This window comes from Columba livia, chromosome 6 (genome assembly GCF_036013475.1).
Source record: "Columba livia isolate bColLiv1 breed racing homer chromosome 6, bColLiv1.pat.W.v2, whole genome shotgun sequence".
NCBI lineage: Eukaryota > Metazoa > Chordata > Aves > Columbiformes > Columbidae > Columba > Columba livia.
Window position 1 is genome coordinate 37,165,513 of NC_088607.1, and position 23,493 is coordinate 37,189,005.

At 41.8% G+C, this 23,493-nt stretch overlaps 1 protein-coding gene across 5 annotated transcripts in view; it reads left to right on the top strand.

The window, feature by feature from the left end:
* Positions 1-23,493, top strand: part of PRKG1 (protein kinase cGMP-dependent 1) — a 442,922-nt gene that overhangs the window by 343,856 nt on the left and 75,573 nt on the right. The window contains exon 1 of one of the 5 annotated variants that reach the window (XM_065068164.1): positions 21,005-21,161. The exons of the other annotated variants lie outside the window; for them this stretch is intronic. Within the exon in view, the coding sequence (XP_064924236.1) occupies positions 21,061-21,161 (101 nt within the window). The 5' untranslated portion in view covers positions 21,005-21,060. Of the gene's footprint in view, positions 1-21,004; positions 21,162-23,493 lie in introns of those variants that run through there. 5 annotated transcript variants of the gene reach the window in all.

Here is a 23,493-nt window from a genome sequence, read left to right on the forward strand (position 1 = left end):
CCTCTCCTGGTCTCCCCTTGGAGTCATCTTCATGGCCCCTATCAACATACCTCTTGTCTGTAAGCTGTAACTTCCTTTACTCTTTCATTTCTTTCTCTCTCTTAGATCTTCTCCCTCCCCAGATGAGCACATTTTGATCTTTTAGGTTGCAGACATAGGAGCTGCTGCCTCATTCCACTCTCTTCTTACCACCGAGACTGTTGGTTGTAGTAAAAGCTGCTGGGATTCCTTGTCTTCCAGTATTACGACATCATCAACTCATGATTTAAGCTTGGGAGGGACTTGGAGAGGCCACCTGGTCCAACACTGTGCTCAAAACAAGTCTTAACTAGACCAGGTTGCTCAGGGCCATGTCCAAACACATGTCCATGCGTTATCTGAAGTGCTTTTTCCCTTCCTTTCTTCAGCTTTTGGTCTATAAACTCAACTCGAGGTCTCTTAGCAAAGCCACTCTTAAGCATGCATAAATAAAACAGGACTAGCAATCCATTCTTGTCCTCCTAGAGCTGTCATTGAGATTCAGAGCTGCCAGCTATGGTCTTCTCTTGGCATCTCAAACTTTCCTCTTCCTGTATGTGGTGAAGCCATGTCTGTTCTTCGGCTTCCGTACAGGTTTTCTCAGGGTTTTTTTTCCTCCTTGGTGTCCTTTGCTTTGTGTCGTTCACTGGAACTTGTTGTCTCTGTCCCCATGTCTCACAGCTCATTTTTGGGCTTGTTCCCCTCCAAACAGGGATCTCAGATGTTTCTTTGGTACCTACTATAGACCAGCTGGCTGCCAGTTTCCTTCCAGGAAATTATACGGACGTTCCACCGGTTTCTTCCTTCCTGCACAACAGTGTCATCCCGTCTGTCCTTCATGTCTCCAAGGCACGTGTCATCCTCAGGCTTTTCTCTAAAACCCCACCTCCAAGCTAGGGCAGATCTGTAAGGTCATAGAATAGAATCATTTTGGTTGGAAGGGATCCTTAAGGTCATCAAGTCCAACTGTAAAGTCCTCTGTATAGAAAGTCTCCAAGATGCCTTCATGTGGCAAAATACTCCAGAGTTTTTGATGGTCTTTTGTTACTCCAAAGACATGGTAAAACTGCTGCTGCAATTACCATTATCCTAAATGATTGCATTGACCAGACCCTCTTATTTGGGTCCTCGCTCCCTTTTCTCACCTCAAACACCAACTCTTCATCTTTGCTTTCACAACTTAACCTCCATTCTACCTTTTCCTGCAGTCACTAAGGATTTTTTGGCATCTAACGCCCATTTATTATGCTTGACTAAAAAGTACTTTTGTGCTGCTTCTTGGTACCCCCACAAGGAGAAGTTCCTTGTGAAGACCCACAGATCTGACCAGGCTTTGGTGGTGCTTCCAGCTCATCTTTGCTACCACGTGCATGGAGTTGTTTCCCAGTAGCAGAGTCCTGGCCATGTGCTAAGGCCACCTCTCATCATTCTGAGCCATTGTATACAGCTGTTTTTCCTATATATTTTCTTCTCTTCCTCACCAGCCACTTTCTTTTGCTCTTGGAGTGATGATTTTGGTTCCAAAATCATAAATTGTTCCTGCCTTAGTTAGGAAATACACAGGTCTACACCACTAGATCCTCTAAAAAATGCTAATTTGCTGATAATAACTAGATTTCCTATATTTATTTCAGCAACTATATATGTTTCTTACTGAGGTCTCTGCGTGGCATTGAACACAGCCAGTTTTGGAGGTTTAACTGTGTTTATAGTCACTAAAAAGGGAAAAAAGCTCATTTATCTAAGCACTAAGGCTGCGGCCAACCTTCATCTTAATTTAATCTTAGCTTTGCTCAGGCTGAAACAAGTGTTACAGGTTTATATGGCAGAGCTTCCTTAATGAAGCAATTTCATTCTGACTGCTGAAGGGGCCGGCAGACATTTAAATTCATATAATTTTTATATTACCATCAAGTTCAATTCTTTTTCCCCCCCGAGCCTCTGGGCTTTGTAAAATCAAGTTCTTGATTCCTGAGGTCTAAAGCTCTAAAATGCACATCTTTAAGGCACTTGCTAAATTCCATTATTTCCTCAATCATGTTATAATTAAATGAAGAAATGTTTTCAATTATCGAATTGAGAAGAAGCTGGAACATTTTAGAATAGTCTTTGCCGTGATCTTATGAAGATGATAATGGCTGTTACAGCAGGTTAATCATCATTTGTCCAAGGTGCTATTTTATTTTCACATTCCATAGTGTAGCTTTAGATAGATGATATTTGGGAACGTCACAAAAAACTTGGCTTAAACTGGGTGATAACATGAGAATTGTACTTTATTTTCTTTGAAACAGAGACCACAAACTAGTGCAAAGGTAGTAAAACTCAGCAAGAGGAGATAAGCATTGAGTAAGGACAGAGGGATGATGGTTTTGCTGGCTTGTCTTTGCTCTCTTGGGGCCAAAGTTGCTTTATATATAAAAAGAAAGAAAATCGCCTGTGCTGATGTCACAAGGAGTTTTTTTAAGATTTCTTCCTAATTAGACCAATTGTTCTCTTAGGAAACTTCAGTGTTGAGGTGACCAGCCCAAGTCAACTCTGAGTGAAGAACCGGTGACATTGGCCAAACCCAATGATAATTAGCTAAAAATCTACACTGGGTGTGAGCACACCCTTAGTTGTAATTCTTTCCTGGCTTCTGCAGTGCTTTAGTGACTTTTGCACCATGCTGCGGTAGACGGTGACATGAGCTCCTTCTGGTCCTGGATTGTCACCTTCAAAATCATTGTTATGAGAAAGCCATAGAGTAAATCTCTTTTCTGTCAAATAGCAGGGAGGTGATGTGTGTTACCAACCATGGCTGCTGGTGAAGCCAAAGCCTTCCCCGCGTTTTCATATATTGACCTTGGACGCTTTGAAATTCCCTCTGGTAATGGATGAAACTTCACAGAAGGAGATGGCATGAATTTTAAATTCAATATTATTCTGTTCTGGAGGCAGGTATTTCCAACGTGTTACATTTCCGTAGCTTAGCATAGTGCTTTTAAAGTCAAGATGACTCTAGTTGTGATTTTCTCTCCAATCTCGCATCTGAAATCCTCATCTAAAATTCTTTTAGTGCCATCTTCAAGCTTTCTCTGAATATATCTGCCTTAAGGAAATCTGAGAGGCAGCACAAAAAGGCTTTTGGTTCTTATTATTCAGGTGACCTGGAGTTTGTACTGTGTTTTTTAGCATTTCTTAGTGCCAGAGTGAAAGTGTTTTAATCCGGAAAGTGACCCTTGTATTACGCCATTCTTAAAAATTAATTGAATTTACTGGGGAGAATCATGTGCAGGAGATCAAAAATCAGATTTTTGCTGGCTGAAAGGGAGCTCTGAAGGTCCAGGTGGGGCTGTCACAGATGCTGGAGCAAATTCCTCATTGTTTGTCCTTCCTCATCTTGAAAATCTCCCAGGATTGAGCATCAGTCACCAGTTGACCTTTTCCGTCACGTCCAACCTGAACTTCTTAAATGACAATTTATGGCCGGTGCTTGAAAAACGAAAACTCAACCACAGTAATTCCAACCAAACAATCCGGCATTTAACAGGGATTATTGCGACTCTTGAGCTCAGTCTTTGTCCGTAAAGAAGCAATCACAGCATCACAGAATGAACTGGGTTGGAAAAGGCCTCAGAGATCAAGTCAAACCCTTGGTCCAACTCCAGTCCCTTGACTAGATCATGGCACTAAGTCTGTTATTGTAATGAAAATAGGAATGTATCTATCTGCATGGGTTTGGGGGTGATCCACGCAAGCAAATTACTTAATCCGTATGCATCACAGTATATATATTTTTAATCTTGCATCGTATGTCCTTCCTGGACAAGTTCCTGGAGACTTGGAGAAAGACTTAAGTAATTTGTCAGTTTTGTAGAGATCCCTCTACCTACGGGAGCTGAAGATCTTTAGAATGCTGGGAAAAGCCTGAGCTTTTTGTGCTCTTCATTTATTGCTATGAAGAATTTAGGAAAGACGTAGAGTTTAAACTAACCCCAGCGTGGCTCCTTGAGCCAAGTTTTACAGATAAAGATCTCGCCTCTCTAGGCAGGGGGTGTCTCGGAGGGATGCAAACTCCTTTAGAAAATGCTTTATCGTTTTAGAACTGTTCACTATAGGCTTGTAATAAAGTATTGTAGTTAACCTCATAGCCCTAGTTTTCCTTCTTTTTTCCTTTTATGGCTGCAGAAGATGCTTTCCCCATGTGCAAAGGGTGTTAAAGATGGTGAGAGAGTGGATGGGAAGTATTTTAAATCGTCAGGAGCTTTGATTTAGTACCGAGATGCTGACACCTCGACACCGTGTTCTTCCTTGGGCGCCTTCGCGCTTTGTGCGTCTTCATGTTCCATCCGGGCTCAAGATGTTCTCGGTAGCCAAGGCCTGCAGAGATGAGTCATCCACAGCAAAAAGGACTTGATTTCAGACCCTTAAGCACAGCAATTTTCACAAGTTTTGTTGCTGATACTCCCCAAGAGCTGCACAAGGTCCCCAGTTTACCTGTGACTTTGGTGATGGTTTGGTTGGCAATGTTTGCACGCTCAAATGGCTCCGGTGCTTCCAGATTATTTGCGCTTTATTGCCATGCTTTCCAACATTAGTTCATCTCCTTTGCACTTCTAACCAAGGGGAATATTTGAATAAATATGATTAAGTTCCCTTTAATTTCTAAAAACACAAGGGGAAAGCAGTTTATTTAAAAAATGTTGCTTATGCAAAAAAAAAAGCAAGCCACAGTGTTCTGGGAATTAGTTGACATATGTGCCAGGACCCATATGGGAATTGAGCCGCTGGATTTGTGTCCTTATGAGCCCTGTACGGGTCCCCAGACTCATTTTGGATGTTCAAAGGCAGCCGGGTTATCGCGGCACCGCTCTGCCACTGAGGCAAAGCTTTACATTTCAGATTTAGCCAGGATAAAAAATACACACTTTTCTCAGAGGTTGTTTTTTCGTGAGCAGCACATCTAACTTAATAATGTGAGACGTTAAAACCGTACCAAAGGATGGTATTTATTCGTCTCGGTAGGCATAATTTAGTGGATAATGTTATACATGATCAAATGCACCGTACGGGATTTCATCGTGTTCATTGGCATGTGTTTTATCTCCTTTATTATGAGCATGCGATGAGGTTGATGAGATTATGAGAACAAAATGGTTTCTTGTGTTCAGCGAGAAGAGCAGGAACATGGTCCATCCAACACCTAGACCACAGAACGGGCAGCCCAGTTGATAGGAAGCCCAATATTGATGTGCACATGTTGTAAAATGAAGGTGGCAGGTTTGATGGGAGGCGTTGATGAGGCTTTGCTAGATTCATTTGCCAGTAGCATTGCAAACTTTGCTAATTACTGCCCTGACTCTTTGCATATTGTATAATTGGTGGTGGTTTATGGGTTTGGGTGGCACCATCTACAGACTGTCAGGACCTGCTGGGGAAGGATGAACTCCAGGAGATGCAGTTGAATTAGGCCACGCTTTCATTTGTTTATTCATCTACAGTCAGGCAATAACTCATCGCTTGCAGGTCATAGAATCATTTGGGTTGGAAGAGACCCTCAAGAGCATCGAGTCCAACCATTCCCCCACCCCTGGCACTGCCCCATGTCCCTGAGAACCTCATCTCCGAGTTCAACCCCCCAGGGATGGTGACTCCAGCACTGCCCTGGGCAGCCTGTTCCAATGCCCCACAGCCCTTTGGGGAAGCTCATGTCCTCTTTTTTTCAGTCTCCTCTCCATTTCTAGTCCTAAATGTCTCTTGCAGGAGCTGTAGTGCCTAACGAGAGGCAGGGCTTGGCCATGGGTTTCTCAGCTTCTCAAATAATTAGAGTGCGTGAGTGTGCTTCACCGAGGACGTATACACAGTGTATGTATACTCAACGATGGGTGAAGGACCTCGTTTTTTTCCTTGCTCAAGGAAAAGTTGCTTATGCGGTTTAGTTGTCCTTTCCCACTTCCCTATTTTCCTCCTTTTCTCCATCCACTGGTAGGCTGTCAGCCTATCAAGGTGTAAGTAGGTTCCTACACTCATTTCTAATACACAAATGCATTGTAAAAGAGGTTCTGTTGCTTTTGCAGATCACGAAGCAACACGTTTTCTTCCCCGAGTCTGGAAGAGCATCCCGAGACAGTCGCTGATGCCTTTGGTCGTGAGCCATAGAGGCATCATGTGGCACGTCCATAAGTGTCTGTCCGTCCCAATCATCTTTTGGGCACGTAGAAGTGGAGAAGCAGCTTTTGCATTGCTTTTTTAGGCTGCATTTGAAGAATTAAAAGCTATTTTATGCACGTCGGTTTTGTGTCGTAGCCAAAACAAGAGAGGTGCAAGAGTTTGGTCCCTCCGCTGCTTTTCCAGGTTCCATCTTTGCAAGCAATATGTCTCTTCTGGGCAGCAATAATTCGGCTTGAATAAGCTCTAAAGAATGAGACACATAACAAATTTCTCGGATTTTATTCAGATAAAATATTATAGAACTGTTATATAAAATACTATACCAGTCTTCCTTGATTTAAACAGCTTAAACAAGGGAAAACTTAAAGAGAAACTCCAAGTTCTCAACCAGTTTCATTTTGTACAAGTTACTCAGGCATCTGTTTTCATTAGCTAGACTTTGATCTCCGATTTTGTTCATGCTATTTAATGGGATGAAATTCTGCTCATTATGAATATGTTTTGACAGTTAATTGTTTTACTAATAATAGGACTTTGTTTCCTCTAAACTCTTTGATTCTTTAACAAGGTTAAAATACCAATATAGCCCACAGTGAAGTAATTATTTGAGAGAGTTTGGGGTTTTTTTTCTATTCCCTGTTTCTGTTTATCTCTAATGACTTATTAAATAATACACTCAAGTGCAGCCATTGAGTCCTTCATGAAGAAAATGGGTCAAAAGGCCATTTCGTGTGGCTCCATCTGCCCAGTTCTGTTGCTGCAGCTCTGCAAATTGCTTTTCTGCAAGTAATCTTTGCAAAACCCTGTGGTTTGCTATTTATTTCCTTTTCCATTACCAGTTGTTACGTATTTTTTAAGGAAAAGACTTAGAAAAGCAGCAGTGATACACTTGTGTAGATATATAATCAGAGCCATCTTAGTAGGTATAAAACAGCTTATGCTGTTCAGAACTTATTAGAATGTGACCCCTGCTCTGTTCAATCGCAAGTATTTATTTTGAGGAAATCTGGATGCAAGTAAGTGTTTTCCTCTTTACCTGCAGAAGTTTCTTGGTCATTTGGCTTTGTATTATGTGATGGAGGCTGGTGGATCCAGACCTTATGCAGAGCAGGTCTGCAAGGCTCTAGTTGATAGAACTCTTCTGATTTGCCCAAGACTTCGTTGAATTGTTCTTGAATGCCATACTTAAAATTTAATATGTCTTAAAGACTCTCTTGTCACCCACTGGCTGATTAAAATAGTAACGTACTGTGTGTGGTAGGATACTAGTGCACTTTTAATGAAACAATTAGTCATTTCATACCTTTGGGTTGTTTCGCTTAGGGAATAGTATTAATTAGTTGCTAGTGAGACACTAGTTCATTACAATAATTGAGAATCAATTACAAGAATAATTGGTTTAAGTCACTAACAGATTTGAGAAGCAAATAGCTATTTGATGTAGGTGAAGATGTCCCCTTTGAAGGTCCCTTCCCACTCAAACTATTGTGTGATTTCGTGATTAACATCCTAATGTCAGCATTCTGTCACTCCCATTCTGCTTTAGTCTTTCATTTCATGCATGCTAAATTTAAGCCACATTTTACCTACAAAAAAAACAATGTTCATTCCTATAGACAACTGCGTTTGCTCTTCTCTTTCTGGTCTTCTGAAAACGCTGTACTAAATCATATAAATGCAAGAGTGATTTCAGTGAGAGTCACTGGGATGCTCCTGATGGGACTGAGACTACTGGAAATAGTTTTCTAACTGGTAGAGGAGGATTTGGAAGCGTCGTTGCCATCTCAGTGATGGGAACCGCATTCCTGGAGGTCTGGCAGCAGCTGCGAGCGCTGCCTGTGGACCCCACTGCGCCAACGTGACGGAAAATGGGTGCAATTCGGCAAAACTCGGCATCTTTGCCTCATTTTCCACCACCTGCAAGATTCACAAGCGTTGTGTGATGAATACAGGTCACTGAAGAAAGCCTAATACAGCCCAAAAATGCTAATAAATTTAATCGACTTCTTCTTTAGATTCCTCATGTCCCTTATATTTTGCCTTCTAGTGCAAAATGGACTTCCCCCTGCCCCCCAACAATGACTCTGTGCAATGATGGAAGAGCAGAAAATAATGCACCAAAGTGAAAGAAAACCCAGAGAAGGTTCACAAGGGGATAACAAAGAGTGAGCAGAAAGAGGGTGGAAAAGAAGAACCATTTGAAGCACAAGTCAGGAAGTCTAGCTGTTGCTATACAAAAGAAGTCAGGGATGCTGCAGTCATTCCAGCACACACAAAACACCCCAGAAATGCCATTTTTGCAGGACTTTTAGGACTTGGTAGTTGTAAATTTGCAGGTAAATTCTGCTGCAGAAGCTGCTTGCAAGGCGACGAGTTCACACCATTGACTCCAGTTGCTTGCATGGGCCAAACTGGGATGTCGCTCTTGCAACGGCTGCTCCTAAAACTATATTTTTCTGATGTTTTTATCAGTTTGAGATTGGTATATAATTAGCTCCAGAAGTAATTTGGTTTTATTTGCTCCAATGGAGGACTTTTAATTTATCGATTGCGCTCAACACGTTGCACAAGGACCAGAATTAATTACTGAAGCAGGAGCAGCAACACTGGTTTCGGTAAAGAACAGGCTGGAGTGATGCTGCTTAGTAAAGCATACAAACCATACCAACCTCCTTTTTAAAATGTGTTAAAATAAGCATTTCTGGGAAGGAAAAGGTTTTGAATATGTAAGGGTTTGAATATGTAAGGTATTGAATATGTAAGGTTTTGTTCTTTAGGCTCACAAGGCAGGAGAATATACAAATAAATATCCCTGCAATCCTTGTGCAGAGACAGGAAATGTTAACTTTTGTAGGAAGTAAACTAGAAATATTTATTCTGTATTTCTAAATAGGGAACATTTGTATTTATCCTAAGACAAGATGATCTGGTCTGACTTGCATCTGTGTCACATAAGCTGAGAATACAACGAGGCTGTTTCTGCCATTGGTTTGTATGTAGGATCTGAGTCTCACTGTCACGCAGAGTTTGCTACTAAAAGTAAATGCAAGAAAGTCACAAATCCCCAGATCTCACACAGACTCAGGCGACCCTGATGAGGCTCAGTATGTACAAATTAAAATGGCTGATTAACATTTTGAATGCAGCGAATAAGAAAGGAAAATACTTTGGAGGGGAAAGGAACCCACGGGGCAGGACCCACTGTCACCACCTCGTGTCAGTTCTGGCTGTGGGTGCTGGTGCTTTAGTAGTTGATATTTTGCATTTTCAAGTGTTAACACCTGGGTGAAGAGCTGAGGTGAGGACACAGCTTTTCCCAAATTCATCCGCCTCTTTCCTTGGAGCTTTTGCAAACACTGGACTTTGGCTCTTGTCTCATCCACCAGCAAAAACGACACCAAAGGAAACGGTGGTCATGTGGGTTTTGCTGGCTGTGAATCTGGGTAAGTGCTATTTATCAGCAAACAATGCGGTATCATCACCTTTATGTTATATATAATATCAGAAAATAATGCAGTATCACGCACCTTCAACAGAATGCTGTGAATATTTAGTGTTTAGTGAACACGTGGCTTTACAACACGTCAGAAAATGATACCAATCTTGTTTTAACAAGATCGTGGTACAGAGATAAGAGTTTGTTAGAATTCCCATTGCTTAGTTCATTTGAATTTAAAAAAAAAAAAAAACCAGGAAAAATGTGTATTTTAGTACTGAAGGTGAAGTGAAAAGCTGCTTCCTTACAGTTTCTTACCTTTCGCCTTTTTCGGTGGGACCTAAGAATTATAATCAACTAGTTTTATTGATCCCTGTCTATGCTTGTCTGCTATGGGACAAGTGAAACAGGGCTCAGGCAGTGACACTCTAAATTAGACTATCAGGGAGTCAAAATAGCCCCAGCCTGTGTCTGAACACATGCAAAGAATGGTGAATAAAAGCCATTAGCAAATATTTTAAGTTTAACTTATTGGTTGTAAGCACAATACAATGTAATGTTGTTTCATGGATTTAAAATAATAATAAATACATATTTCTCCAAAAATATGTTTTAATTGAAAAATTAGATCGGTGTTGACCTAGGGGTGCCTTTATTTTGCCTACATAATGCTAATGGGAATCCTTCCTTGAAATATGTGTGTAAAATGTTAATACTCTGGGTGTACCAGAATTTCCTATCTTCAGAAAAATCTATCGAGCAGAAATTGCATTCCCATAGAGACACATCCCAAGAACACCTTGTGGCACTATTACTGCCAAGCAAGCAGGATCCGTATTGTGAATATTAATATAAGAACACTTACAAAGAAATGTAATTCTGGATTTCCAGATGACTATCGCACAGTGCTCAGACCACTGAATTCAAATGCCATCTATAGATGGCATAATTCAGCTGTAACCCTCATTTCTATAAATCATATTTCTGGGCTTGCCACTGCTCTGGTCACTGCGGGGAAGATGGAAGTTGTAGGTAGATGATTTTGATCATTGATGCAGGGTTTGCATTTTGTGGTTATAGAAGGTGACGTGGGCCATAATGCAGTGAAACAGTCCGAAGTCATCCCTGTCACAGTCGTTTTGTACAGCCAAATGGGAGTTATGGAAAGTGATACCCATAAATTACAAGTATAATCTATTTAAAATTCTGCTGCGGTTTGCTGGCATCTGAGCTAAATAATGATTGCAGGGAAGAAAGCCAGGTAATCTTTCTGTTGCTATTGAGTGATATAAAAAGGTTTCATTTTCTGTAGATGTTATTGCTAAACCAGTGGGTATTAAGCAACTTGATATGACAACAAAGCCCAGTGCTTTGTTTTAGATAACGTAAGCTTTCTTTTCAGTGGGATTTATACCCAAATTCTAATCCTACCTGAACTTTCTCTCTTTCCAGCTCTGGATTTTTCTTTATATATATTGAGGTAAAATGCAGTTCAATGTTAAATCAATTAAAAATGGTCGGAAGCCAACCTGCTTCAATGTTCTTGATCTTTTTACCTAAGCTTTGACTTGTATTTCTTCTTCAGTCAGGCATCTTTTTTAAATCCTTCCAATCCCTTATCAAGTGTCAGTAAGAGATTGTCCATGTTAACATTTTAATCAATGTCTGGTTCAGCGCAGACCTGGAGGCGCACTTCACCCATCAGAGCTTGGACTCACCTTGATTCCAGTTGGGGGGCAAATCACTCAGATGTCAAACCATTAAAATTTATGGGTTCATTTCAGGTACATCTGTCCTTTAAAATGCAGATTTGCATTAGAAATACAATACAGAGCGGGACATGTCTGCCTCTCCAAAAGAGACATGGTCTTCACTCGATTGATTTGGAGCCTTTTAATGTGCTGAGGCTGTTGTATGGGACTGTGGCGTACAAGGGGTTTTGTTCCAGGTGAAGCCGATGATGGTCCAGTAAGTTGTCCATGGGCTGGAGAAGAGCTGTGGTCCTGCCGCGGTGTCTTTGGGTGTTAATTGTGGGAAGGGTTAACAAATTTACACCCGCTCAGACTTACTGCTGTGAGTTGTCCCTCTCTCGGGCCTTGTCAGGCTTTGTTGAGCTTTGTCTGGCTCTGTCGGGCCCTGTAAGGCTTTTTTGGGCTCGATCAGGCCCGATCGGGCTCTGTGGGTCTGTATCAAGCCCAGTCCGGCTCTGTTGGGCACTGTCAAGCCTTGTTGGGCTTTGTTGAGCTCTGTCAGGCTCTGTTGGGCCCTGTTGGGCTCTGTCAGGCCCTGGGAAATGGCCTCATATTCATACACTACATTGGGATTCATCACAGTTTGTTCTTAAACATCTGCTTGGCTGATATAAAAGAAGGAGAAAGTTTCTTGAAGGGTTAGGATGGTTTTAAATCCGCAGTCTCTGGAGGGATTTAAAAGATGCATAGATGAGGCTCTTAGGGATGTGGTTTAGTGCTAGATTGAGGTTACTGGTTGGACTTGATCTCAAGGGTCTCTTCCAACCAAAATGATTCTATGATTCTAAATTATGACTATAATAATTGCACAGGTTTTTATTTTACGTTTCCTCATGCTGACTGCTGAATCTTCCACCTTGATATCGGGGATATCAAGTCAGTGCGTGTCATATGAAACTCGTATAAAATCATATAAAACTATATGAAACTTGAAGCTATAAAATCCATTGTGTCAGGGTGGTATGTGTCCACCCAGAAGAAGACCAGCCACTGTGCAGTACAACAGAACATGTTGCTGCTTGTAATTCTCTTAGACATGACTGTTATAAAACTTAATTTAAAGTGGTTTTTATCACTATATTGTACTTCTAGCGGCTGTAATATTCTCAGATAATAAATATGGGGGATTATTCCTTTTACAAGGATGCTTTTATCAGAGCTCCTTTTGCTGCTTTCCTGTGGATAGAGCAAAGTTGTGGAGAGTCAAACGTTGTATCTTGGATGCTTGTTCTGTGATTCCTTGCTTTGATTTGGCTTTTACTAAGGAAATACATTTGGGGAAATGAGATCTGCGAAACGTGTGTGCCACGTTGTGTTTAGGACCAGAATCTCGATTAGCTGAAAATCAGGCTCTTTTTCAAGTTTAACCACTATTTTCAACACAGTGTCATTGGTTATGCTGGTACTTGTAATTTTATTGTTTCTAATCTAATTTCTTTAAAGACTGTAAAGCAGCTGTTTGGTGTAATACTTCAACTGATGTTTTCCAAAATGCTGTTATCTCTTGTCCTCATCACAGGAGCACAAGCCGCTGGGGTCAGAAGGCACTTCTGGAGCTCCTGGTTTGCTCCAAGCAGACTCAGCTCTTGTTTTCTTCATTAAACTGACTGAAGTGGGATCGGTAACTGAGATTTTTGTTTGATTTTATCAAGGAAAACTTTGAGGATTTTATGTTTCTATGAAGCGAAGAGCAGGCACTGGCCGGGGGGTGGTTGTGGCTGGCCATGCTGTGGCTGTAGGTCCAGGTGAAGTTGAAAGCGTAGGAATTATTGACAATAAAAGTAATCAAAGCTCTAAAAAGCAGGAAAGTTTGGACTTGGGGACCTTATTATTTCCATCCGCAAGCTCAGATCAGTCTAATTTGTGAAACTGGAGGTGTAAATCTTATCCAGTCACAAGTGTCATCATTAACGGGGAAGAGCAAGAGGCGCCAGCAGCAGTGGGGCCTTCCAGGCAGCTATGAGCTGGAAAACAGCAATATTACGCAATCCTTAATTAACCTTTCCTTCCAAATTTGTTGCAAAGGCTTGAAGGAAAATGCCACATATTGTGTCTGTGCAGGAAAGCCCAAATTTTTGGCAAGGGAGCCCCAGCAGGTATCACCTTTCTGGACTCAACCATGAGGTTGTGTGGCCACCACGTGCAGATGCAGAAATTAAACAGCGTGAGATGGAGTTTCAGGAAACCTCTAGAGGTGTGTTCAGTGAGAACAGGACAGTATTTGTACCCTTGCGCAAAACCCCAGTGACATCTGGAGTATTCCAAACCCCTGGGGCCACTTACATCCACAAAGGATTTAGGTTGTGGTTGGACTCGATCTTAAGGGCCAAAATGATTCTATGATTCTACGATGAGTTCACGCTGGTCCAGGTACAAAGAAGCCAAAAGAGCATTAGACAAAGAGTTAGGAGACTTGGATTTGTTTAACTTGGGGAAATAAAATCTGAGAAGGTTTTAGAGTTTTTTATACAAAGGGAAAGAAAATAACTCTTTTAACTTGAGGATGGGTTTGGTCCATTGGTTTAGATTTAAGCTTGCAATGAGTACATTTAGACTCAGAAACAGAAAAAGGTGAGTAACCATTAGAGAAACAAGTTTTGGAAGCATCTTCAACGGGTATATCAACCAAACTGCTTTTAATTTGAGTCTGTACGTTTGTGAGGGTTATTTTATGGCATATCTGAAATAGCAGGAAAATGAGCTTTGTCATCCATGAGATTCAGAAAATTCCCAGCAGCTCCAGGTGTTGTCTGGAACCAGAAATGAGGATCCCCAGGAACTGGTCCTGTTCCCCTCTGGCCTCAGAAATCAAACTGGCTTAGCATCTGAGTTTGATGTCCAGTCCTGTGCACTAATGGGGACCAACAAAAATGGATGTATCTGCTTTTCTTGACTGTAAAATCAGTGTATTTACCATCCCTTAACAGAGCAAAGAGCAACAAAGCAGTCCCAAAATTAAATTCAAAGTTTTACCTTGGAAAATCATGGAAATTTTCCACCAGAAGATTGCCAGGTGAAAAATATATGCCATGAAAACTTCTAGCATGAAGAAGAATGGTAAAAGGGCATATTTCAAAGCAGTGAGACAATGTCTCCCATCTCAACTGACTGTAAATTAGGATGTAAATTAGTTTATGGCGTAGCTGCTCTTATAATAGAGAAGTACAGGCTTCTACAGACACACAAACCTAAGCCAGCTGGAGTTCAGGATGTTTCCTGGAGGCAAAGGCAGCCACACTTGAGTTAATATAAGATGTAAGAAAGCAAAAAACATTCTTTTGTGTGCTGGTGAGTGCTTGGGTGTCGTGTCCTCGGCTTTTAGCAGGTGCTAAAATTCAATAGGACAAGTGGGGAACTGGTACCAGCCACAAATCACCACATGTATTTCTAGTGCAATTCAGCTTCCAGACGTGGCCAATCATTTCCTGCTGAAATGGATTGAGAAGAAGAAATACATCCACCTCCGCAGTAATTAGCATTAACTACGTAGATATAAAATGCCATGCAAATGATGATGTGTGCTGCACAGCTGGTGGAAAAGCAATGAAATGCTCTGCACCGCCATCCGGGGCAACAGCACATTTTTCCAAAAATCTCAGTTTTGGAGTGATTTTTAAATCTGCAGAGGAGTTACTGTTATGAGTTGGATATATGGACCCCTCAGTTCCAGCAGGACAGGGAACTGCTGGAGAGAGTCCAGCACAGGGCAACAAAGGTGCTGAAGGGAGTGGAGCATCTCCCGTGTGAGGAAAGGCTGAGGGAGCTGGGGCTCTGGAGCTGGACAAGAGGAGACTGAGGGGTGACTCATTCATGTTTACAGATATATAAAGGGTGAGTGTCAGGAGGATGGAGCCAGGCTCTTCTTGGTGACAGCCAATGGTAGGACAAGGGGTAATGGGTTCATGCTGGAACACAAGAGGCTCCACTTAAATTTGAGAAGAAACTTCTTCCTGGTGAGGGTGACAGAACACTGGCCCAGGCTGCCCAGGGAGGTTGTGGAGTCTCCTTCTGTGCAGACATTCCAACCCGCCTGGACACCTTCCTGTGTAACCTCATCTGGGTGTTCCTGCTCCATGGGGGGATTGCACTGAATGAGCTTTCCAGGTCCCTTCCGATCCCTGACCTTCTGGGATTCTGTAAACTTAAGTCCTTGACACGGAATCACAGATGGTTTGGGTTGAAGGGACCTTCCAAGCTCATCCAGTCCAACCCTTGCCACAAGCAGAGACATCTTCACCAGCTCAGGTTGCTCAGTTGGTCAGTATGCAAGAAGGTCAAGGGCTTTGTGGGATAAAGGAAGGTTGTAGTGAATTTGACCTGCAGAGTGAAGAAGAGATGGGTGGACCTGTAGGAGTCACCAACCTGGAGAGGAAGGTAAGATGGACACATTGACCATGGTGGGGACACTGGGATGGACAGGAAGAGTGTTGGCTGTGGGAGGAGGTAGGTAAGAGGGTGATGCAAACCACCTGCCTTAGGTGGGATTGCAGCGACCTGAAGTGGAGGAGACTGGGAAGCTTGGTGGTTGGTGGTAGTGTCAGCCAAAGATGAGCAGTGATGAAAAAACATCTCCCACAGCTTGTCATTGAGATCCTGCCGCTGGCATCTGTAAAGGAGAAGCCATAATCCCATAACAACTCTGCCTCCCTTCTTTGGAGTGCTCAGGAATTTAACAAGAGCACTGCTTAAAAATATGGTTCTTCTTTAAAAAAAAAGAAGTCATGAATTCACAGTAGACCCTTAAAAATATTCTCAACTGAAAGAGCCTCTTGGCATTTGCAGATAGGCCAGACATCCTTGCAATGAGCTGTGGTTTCGATAAACAAATACGTTGCTCGTCGCTTCAGCGTGACAAAGGGGATTTGTCTCAGTGCTCTCACGCACAAAGGAGAGAAATAGAACAGCCCTAGAAACACTTGAAAAGAGGGGAAAAAATCGGGCACCTCACTCGAGCTCCTCCTGCGTTGGTTTACTCACCTAGAAAACAGATTTACAGATATTTTCATAGACATTAGCTGCTCTGAGCCGGAGCTGTGACCACGGGAACCTCTTGCACGTGGTTGAAAACTACGTTGCACAAGCGTTGATGTTGTTCGTGTGTAATAGATGTCTCGCGTTACTGCAACTCTCGGGTCGCACTTTGATTTGATTTTAATGTAGCTGTTCTCGGAAATAACGGTGAATTAGTCACTTAGTGCTCAGGTGAAGTGCTTGTGGGTTAAATTAGTTGTGGCAGAGGTCATAGATTATTTCCGGAGTAGTTTGCAGTTGTCAATTATGGATTAAATACAGTGCGAATATACCAGAGTGCTCTCTTCGTTAACACCGTGCCCTCTGTGGTTCGTCACCCTTTCCTTGGCCACAATTACCTCGCAGCCCCTTTTAGGTTTCCCAAATTGCTGGCAGCTCAGGATCATATATTTAAATGTGAAGGTTGCTGATTTTATACCAGCTTTTAAAAATGCAGCAGAAATCTCTTTGTTTGCAATAATTTTTGCCCTCTGCATCTCCTCATTCTCTACCAAGGGGCAGGAGTGGGTTCAGTACTATCAGATTATATATAATAGCACCTGTCATAATGCTTCTTTTTTTAATTAATACTATTTCCTGGCAATATTTATCTGCATTGCATCTATTGATAGGCAGTCTGATAACGTAACACTTGTTGATTAGCAGCATGGCTATGTCAGGTCTATAATCCAATAAAAATAAGAGCAGCCATCTCTTGCATAGTTTCTTCTCTCTGTAGAACCAGGGGATCACACAGTAAATTAAAGTATTTTTCTCATCGTAATGTGGGAATCATAGCGAAATTCAGCAATATAGTGATATACAGGAAATATTCATATATATAGAAATGCATTTCTATATAGGAATATAGTGAAATGTAGGAATTGGTGAAATGGCTCATTGGAGGCAGCGGCAAAGGAGCAGTCGCAGTCCAGTGCAGTATTTGTAACCATAGTTGTTTCCCATATACATACGATGATTGCAAAAATTAGGTATACATTTATTTTTTAAATTAGGGCATGTGCATTAATACAAAAATAAATTGTGCTTTATGTAAACTGGACTTGATAAAACTGAAAAGAAGCAGAAGCCCTGCAGGCGTTTCCCTTTTCCCAGCATTAATACAAAGCAGAAAATCATTGTCAGACATCACCCAGCATCCTGAAATGATCCCAGTACATCGCGACTTGTTGGGGGAATTTTAACTTCAATCTTGGCGTGAGCTCAGCAGCCGTTGTTGGGAGTTCCGTTTGCTTTCAGAAGTGTCGGTACGGTAAGGACAGAGCAGAATTGTTTTGACCAACAGTGTCTTGAGGGCCCTTTTCACCATCTCCAAGTCATTAACTTCATAAATATTGAAATAAGTTATCAGGGAGGGCTCTTTTTTTGTAAATCCTATTGAGCAATCCTTGCCAGGGCTGGAAACTTTCAGTTGAAGCCACTGGGAATATAAATATAATTTAGAAAGAGCAAGTAAGTCACCAGACATAAACCAAGTTATTAGAAGTGTAGCCTATTTCAAGAGTCGTATGGTTTGCTTATATTGAATAAAAAACACATAAAATAATAGTTTTAAACCATCTTGTCTGAACAAACTGAAATATTGTTCTAGATTTCCTTTTCCTAATAGCTCTATAACTAAAGTTGCACAGGTGGTTTGGGTGTGTTTTGATATGTGCCTCCAAATTGAGGTACAAAATCTCTTTCCTACCCTATTTTGTTCCTTTTGTAGGTGTGATTTTAACGCCTTCTCCTATTGCAACGATGGGGCTTTTCACAGATTTTGTGGAATGCCAGAACTCCTTTCAAGTAAAGCTTTTTCAAGTTGCGCATCTTTGTTAGGTCGGCATTAAAATTTGTAGACGTTTAGATGATTGCGTTGTGCTTATTAATTCCAGTAGTGTATTTTTCTAGTCAAAACCAATGGCAAGTGCATGTTGTGTTCTCAGAAAGCTGCATTCTTGGGAAACCAAACAGCTCCTGGCTTACACCATCAGTGATGAACCACATAACCATTCTCTAGGGCTGCATTGACTTGACTTCAACGATGGCCACCACAAAAAAGTAGGAAAGAGGGTGCAGAGCGGCACAAATTGAGAGCAGCATGAAGTCAACTCGCATTTTTGCTTCCAAGGGTGTTGGGTGATCGCATAATTCAAAAGGATAGTCCTAATTTTTCAGATAAAACCACCTTCTGATGGCAGTTGTCTTGGTCAGACCGTGGCCATCAAAGCGATGGCCATCCCATCGAAATGTGCTTGCAGGCTGCTGCGTATCCCAAAATCTATAGTTAGGCTTGTTGCTTTTTCTTTTTTTCTCTAAAAATGAAGCTGACAACTGTCACGGTCGGTTCAGCGATGGACTCGTGATGGTTCTTTTACCTTGATCTCAGAGTGCAAAATTAAGGCGACCAAAATGCCAAGGGGTTATAATTCAATCAAGCAGTGTTACTTTATTTAATTTGCCCGTAAAGCGGCACGCAATAGAGAGAGTAAGAAAAAGAAAGGGGAAAGAAACGGGGAAAAGTAAAGGTAAAGATGAGAAATGAGGTTGCGTTTCTCACCAGTCCAGTTCCAAAAGCTCTCTCTGGTCCTGTGTAGTCTTGCTGGTCCTCTGTCGTGGTTCGGGATCCTCTGATGGGAAGATCTTCAATGGTGTAGATTCTGGAGTCCCCTTTTATGCTTCTTCACCCCCACTTGCTCCCATTGTTTGAGGCCATTCTCCGCCTTGATTTCACAACCCAGGCTCGTACTGCGCAGGCTCGAAGGATTCACGCTTTCTTTTGCTAACGCTCACGTGTCCAACATTCAGGGTCTTTCTCTGGTCCATCGGGTGACCTCAGGACCCTTGGTGAGCTTCTGGGCGTGCTCCTTTTTGTTGGACATTGTTTTGGGGGAACAGGTGAGGGACATGTGTAGCTGAGGCAGCAACTATTGTTTCTGGGTCAAAGAGACCCTCATAACAACAGCTTTCAGGAGGTGGGGGCTGGTTTGGCTGGAGAAGCAGGCAAAGTCCACACAACAGCCATTGTTAGCAGGAGCCCCCCCGTATCGGAGAAACAGTGCAACACAATGCTTCTCCTCGGGTCTCTCTCCAAGTCATTGTCCATGTGTTCTTTCGGTCTCAGCTTCAGTTCTCTCAGTTCCTGATGGCGATGTTCAGGCAAATACTGCTCCATCTTTGGACCGACTCTCACAACAACCCATTTTTCTTTGCCCACGTAGCTGAAGGACCTTGACCAGCCCCCCAAAGGAGATGGGTCCATGTCTGGTCCTTGGTGGCTGCTCTGCAGAACCTGCTGCTGCCTGGGAGGGATCTGGGATAAAAAACTCACATCTTGTGGGACTTTGGAAAATGAGTGTTTAGATAATTTAGACTTGAGAATGGTGTTAATGAGGGTTTCAAAGAAGGAAAGAAAAAAATTAGGTCTTCCCTGGTGGGTTTTAAGAATTTGCTGTGGGAAGAACATCCGGAGGTTCCTAATTTGCCGATATCCAAGTTATTTAATGCATTTCACCACTTTCCAGCACTGTGCACTTGACTTTGTTACTGTATTTTTAAGAAGGTTGATTTGAAGTATTTAGGACAAGAAATAAGTTAAAGGATAAACAATAATTGATGGGAAAAATCAGTTAACGGCTTGAGTTTAGTGGTAATAACTCGACACCCAGTATCTCTATCTCCCCTTATTGTTTTACTGGGTATTTTCTGATTACGCCATCGCTTTTTAGGTAAAAATTACTTTTACTGGGGATCCTGCGGAGCAGTATCCAAATGTTATTTGGTGCCAGGGGCACCGATGCCAAAAGTCGGGCAGCATCGTGCCAAGGTCATGTCTGTCTGCTGGGGTAACGTGGAGTTTGCTGGCGGCGTAACAGCAAGCACCAAGCAGATATAACGGTATATTTTTAAAGTAAATGATCCCATTTATTTCAGGAATTATGTCAGCATTATGAAGGGGTTAGGTGGGTAGGAGCTATGAGTGACCGACTTGGAGCAGGAATTTGTTGAGTTAGGGGGCATAAAAAAAGGCAAAAAGATGGGAACATCTCCTAAGATTTTTTAAATCTAAGGCACATTTTCCAGCCGAAGGTAAAGAAACAGAAGCTGATGTCTGACTTTCTCTCTGCTCAAAGCTGCCTGTGTATTTCATATTCTTATTTTCCGACGCAGCTTTATACACAGTGGGATCAATAGAATTTTTTCAGGAAAGTTCCTGGAAGGGGTTAAAAAAAATCATGATTCTTCAGTTGCTGCCGGTTTGTCAGAAGCAAAACTGTTGAAGTTATATACGGCGAACTGGGCAACCAATTATAACCAGAAAAATACAAATATATGTGTTTCATCTCTTAAATAATATAATGATGGTTATAGTGATAAAACAAACTTCAGAACAGCTTTAAGGTGCTGGAGAACGTTGCTGTCTAATTCCAGCGCGGGGTTAAGGAGCAGTGCCAGCTCTCGTGCCACCTCTCTGCAGCCTCGGACCGATTTTTGGCTCCAAAATCTGCTTGGACCTCCCGGTGCTGCTCCCTGGAACCGCCCCCCCGAGCTCTGACCTTTCTCCAGGTCCCGAAGTTTGAAGCTGGAGGGGCTGTGAAATACCAGCGCTCACCCGGAGGACAACGCAGGGTGACAGGCTGGGGGGCAGGAGGCGTTTTTCAGGTGCCATGGTGGAGGCACAGGCTGGCGATGGCGTATTCGGGGAGTGAGGACGATGCGTCCGAGGCCGAGCGCGGCCTCTCGGGGAGCAGCGATGAGTACTCCGGGGACGAAGGCCAGAGAGTGTCCCAGTCAGTGTTTGCAACCAAGGCGTTCGCTTGGAAATGCCTGTGGCACTTACTGATTTGCACTTCTAATACTTGCTTGTTGCATTTAGTGCCCTACACTTCTATTTGCTAATTTTGCATTTAATGCTGTGCACTTCTAATAATTACTTGTATATGATGCCTAACTACTATCGCATCTAATGGGGTGCAATTCTAATAATCACTGGTTGCATTTAATGCCATGCACTTCTAATAATCTAGTGCCGTGCACTTCTAACTACTTTTGCATTTAGTGCCATGCACTTAAAAGAATCTGTTGCATTTAATGCTGTGCAGTTCTAATGACTCTTATATTTAATTTCAATTAAATACTTTGCATTTAATGCCATGCATTTCAATTAACTACTTTTGCATCTAATGCTGTGCAATTCTAATAATTACATGTTGCATTTAATGCCCTGCACTTCTAGTAACTACTTTTGCATTTAGTGCCATGCACTTAAAATAATTACTTGTTGCATTTAGTGCCATGCACATCTGTTATTAATAATTACTCTTGCATTTAATGCTATGTGGTTCTAATAATTGTTATATCTAATGCCACGCATTTCAATTAACCACTTTTGCATTTAATGCCATGCAGTTCTAACAATTGGCATTGCATTTAATGCCACTCACCTCAAACAACTACTTGTTGTATTTAACTCTATGAGCCTCACATAATTACTGTTATGTTTAATGCCGTGCAGTTGTAATAATTACGTGCTGGGTTTACCGCCGTGTGCTGTAGCTGGTGGCCGCCCGTCCGAGTGATACCTTTTAAAATGGGCTGGCGATTTCTTGTGCTTGAAGGTGCCCGAGGTTAATCCGTAGCTCAGTGACACGGCTCTAGGTATGTTTGTCATTTCTCAGCGTACGCGAGGTGTTTGGCAGTCTGAGCGTGTCTTGTGTTTCACAGCTGATTCACATGAAGATTTAACATTTATATTGAATTGAAAATACAGTGTTTTGGGTTTTTTTCCTTCTGTTTTTAGAAACTTAGTTAATTTTTTCCTCCTGCTTGCAGCCTGGTTGGTGAACACCCCCTAACAGGAGAGGTTTGGGCTGTGGGAACCAAAGCTGCTTCCCCATCCATCCCTTCACTGGGTCTTTGTGGGACGAGGGTGGGTTGGTGGTGAGGATACTCAGCATGGCTTTGGAGATACCCAAACGTTGCCGTCTCTTGATTTAACTCTTCATATATGAGCCACTTTATCGATCAGTTATTTCTACTTGTGCAGAACATAAGGAAACCTCTGAATTGCGCGACTTTCTGCATTAGGAAAGTAATTTCTGCTGTTCCTCTGGGTCGGGTGGTTGTGCAAAGTGAAATGCCTTTTGGGAAAGTGCATTCATTCTGCATTAACTGCATGCTAATTAAAAGTATTAAGTACAAGATAGTGAAAACCGTAACAATTGCTTGTGCATTTTAATCTCTAGTGTCAAGGTTTATTTAAAATATTCGTGTTGAACTTGTCCTTAATCGTATAACTATAATATAATAACTATACTTACTCTGTAATCTACAACCATAAAGGTATAATATTTTTTGCATAAATGCATCTGAGATAATGGGACAAATAAGTTTTAACTGGAATTAATGAACAACAACAGAGTTTACATACTCGTTTTAATGTATTGATATACCGGCAAAAGTTGGCTATGGCAACTTAATGGGATATTAAATATTATCAGTCCTTAACCTCTCTATATTTACAGAAGTTTTAGAAGTTAATAGAGATAATTTTCTACTGCTATTCAACTACATCTTTCTACTTGCTTTAAATTATCATAATTTTGTTTATTGGCATGGATAAATTAGCACTAATACACAATTTCATTGAAAATAGACTCAAAGACTATAGACTTGAATATAAACGTTCCTTTCATTTGTGCTTTAATGATATTAAAGATAGCTCAGAAGTCATTAAAGTTGATTAATGATTATCTTAAAGGGAGAGTGTACATTCCCATATGAGTGCACTTTTTTAATACCTCCAATCTTTAAACAGCATTTCTAACAGCATTTTTAAATCTCATTTTCTGCTTCAGTGGGAATGTACCGTGGTTTTCCAGTCTAAATGAATTAGGTGTGTTTAAAGGACACTGGTCTCTTTTGCCTGTAATCCACTTACTCTTCATCCATGGGAAGGTTTGGAGTGAATTGGAAGAAAACAGCGGCTCTAAATCCTGGATATTTGTTTGGCCAACACAAAAACCACGACGGCATCCGATGAAACACCCAATCAGGCTGATTAAAATGAATTAACTTCATATTTATAGCTTGGACTGGCCGCGGCCAAGTTCTCCCTGGGGC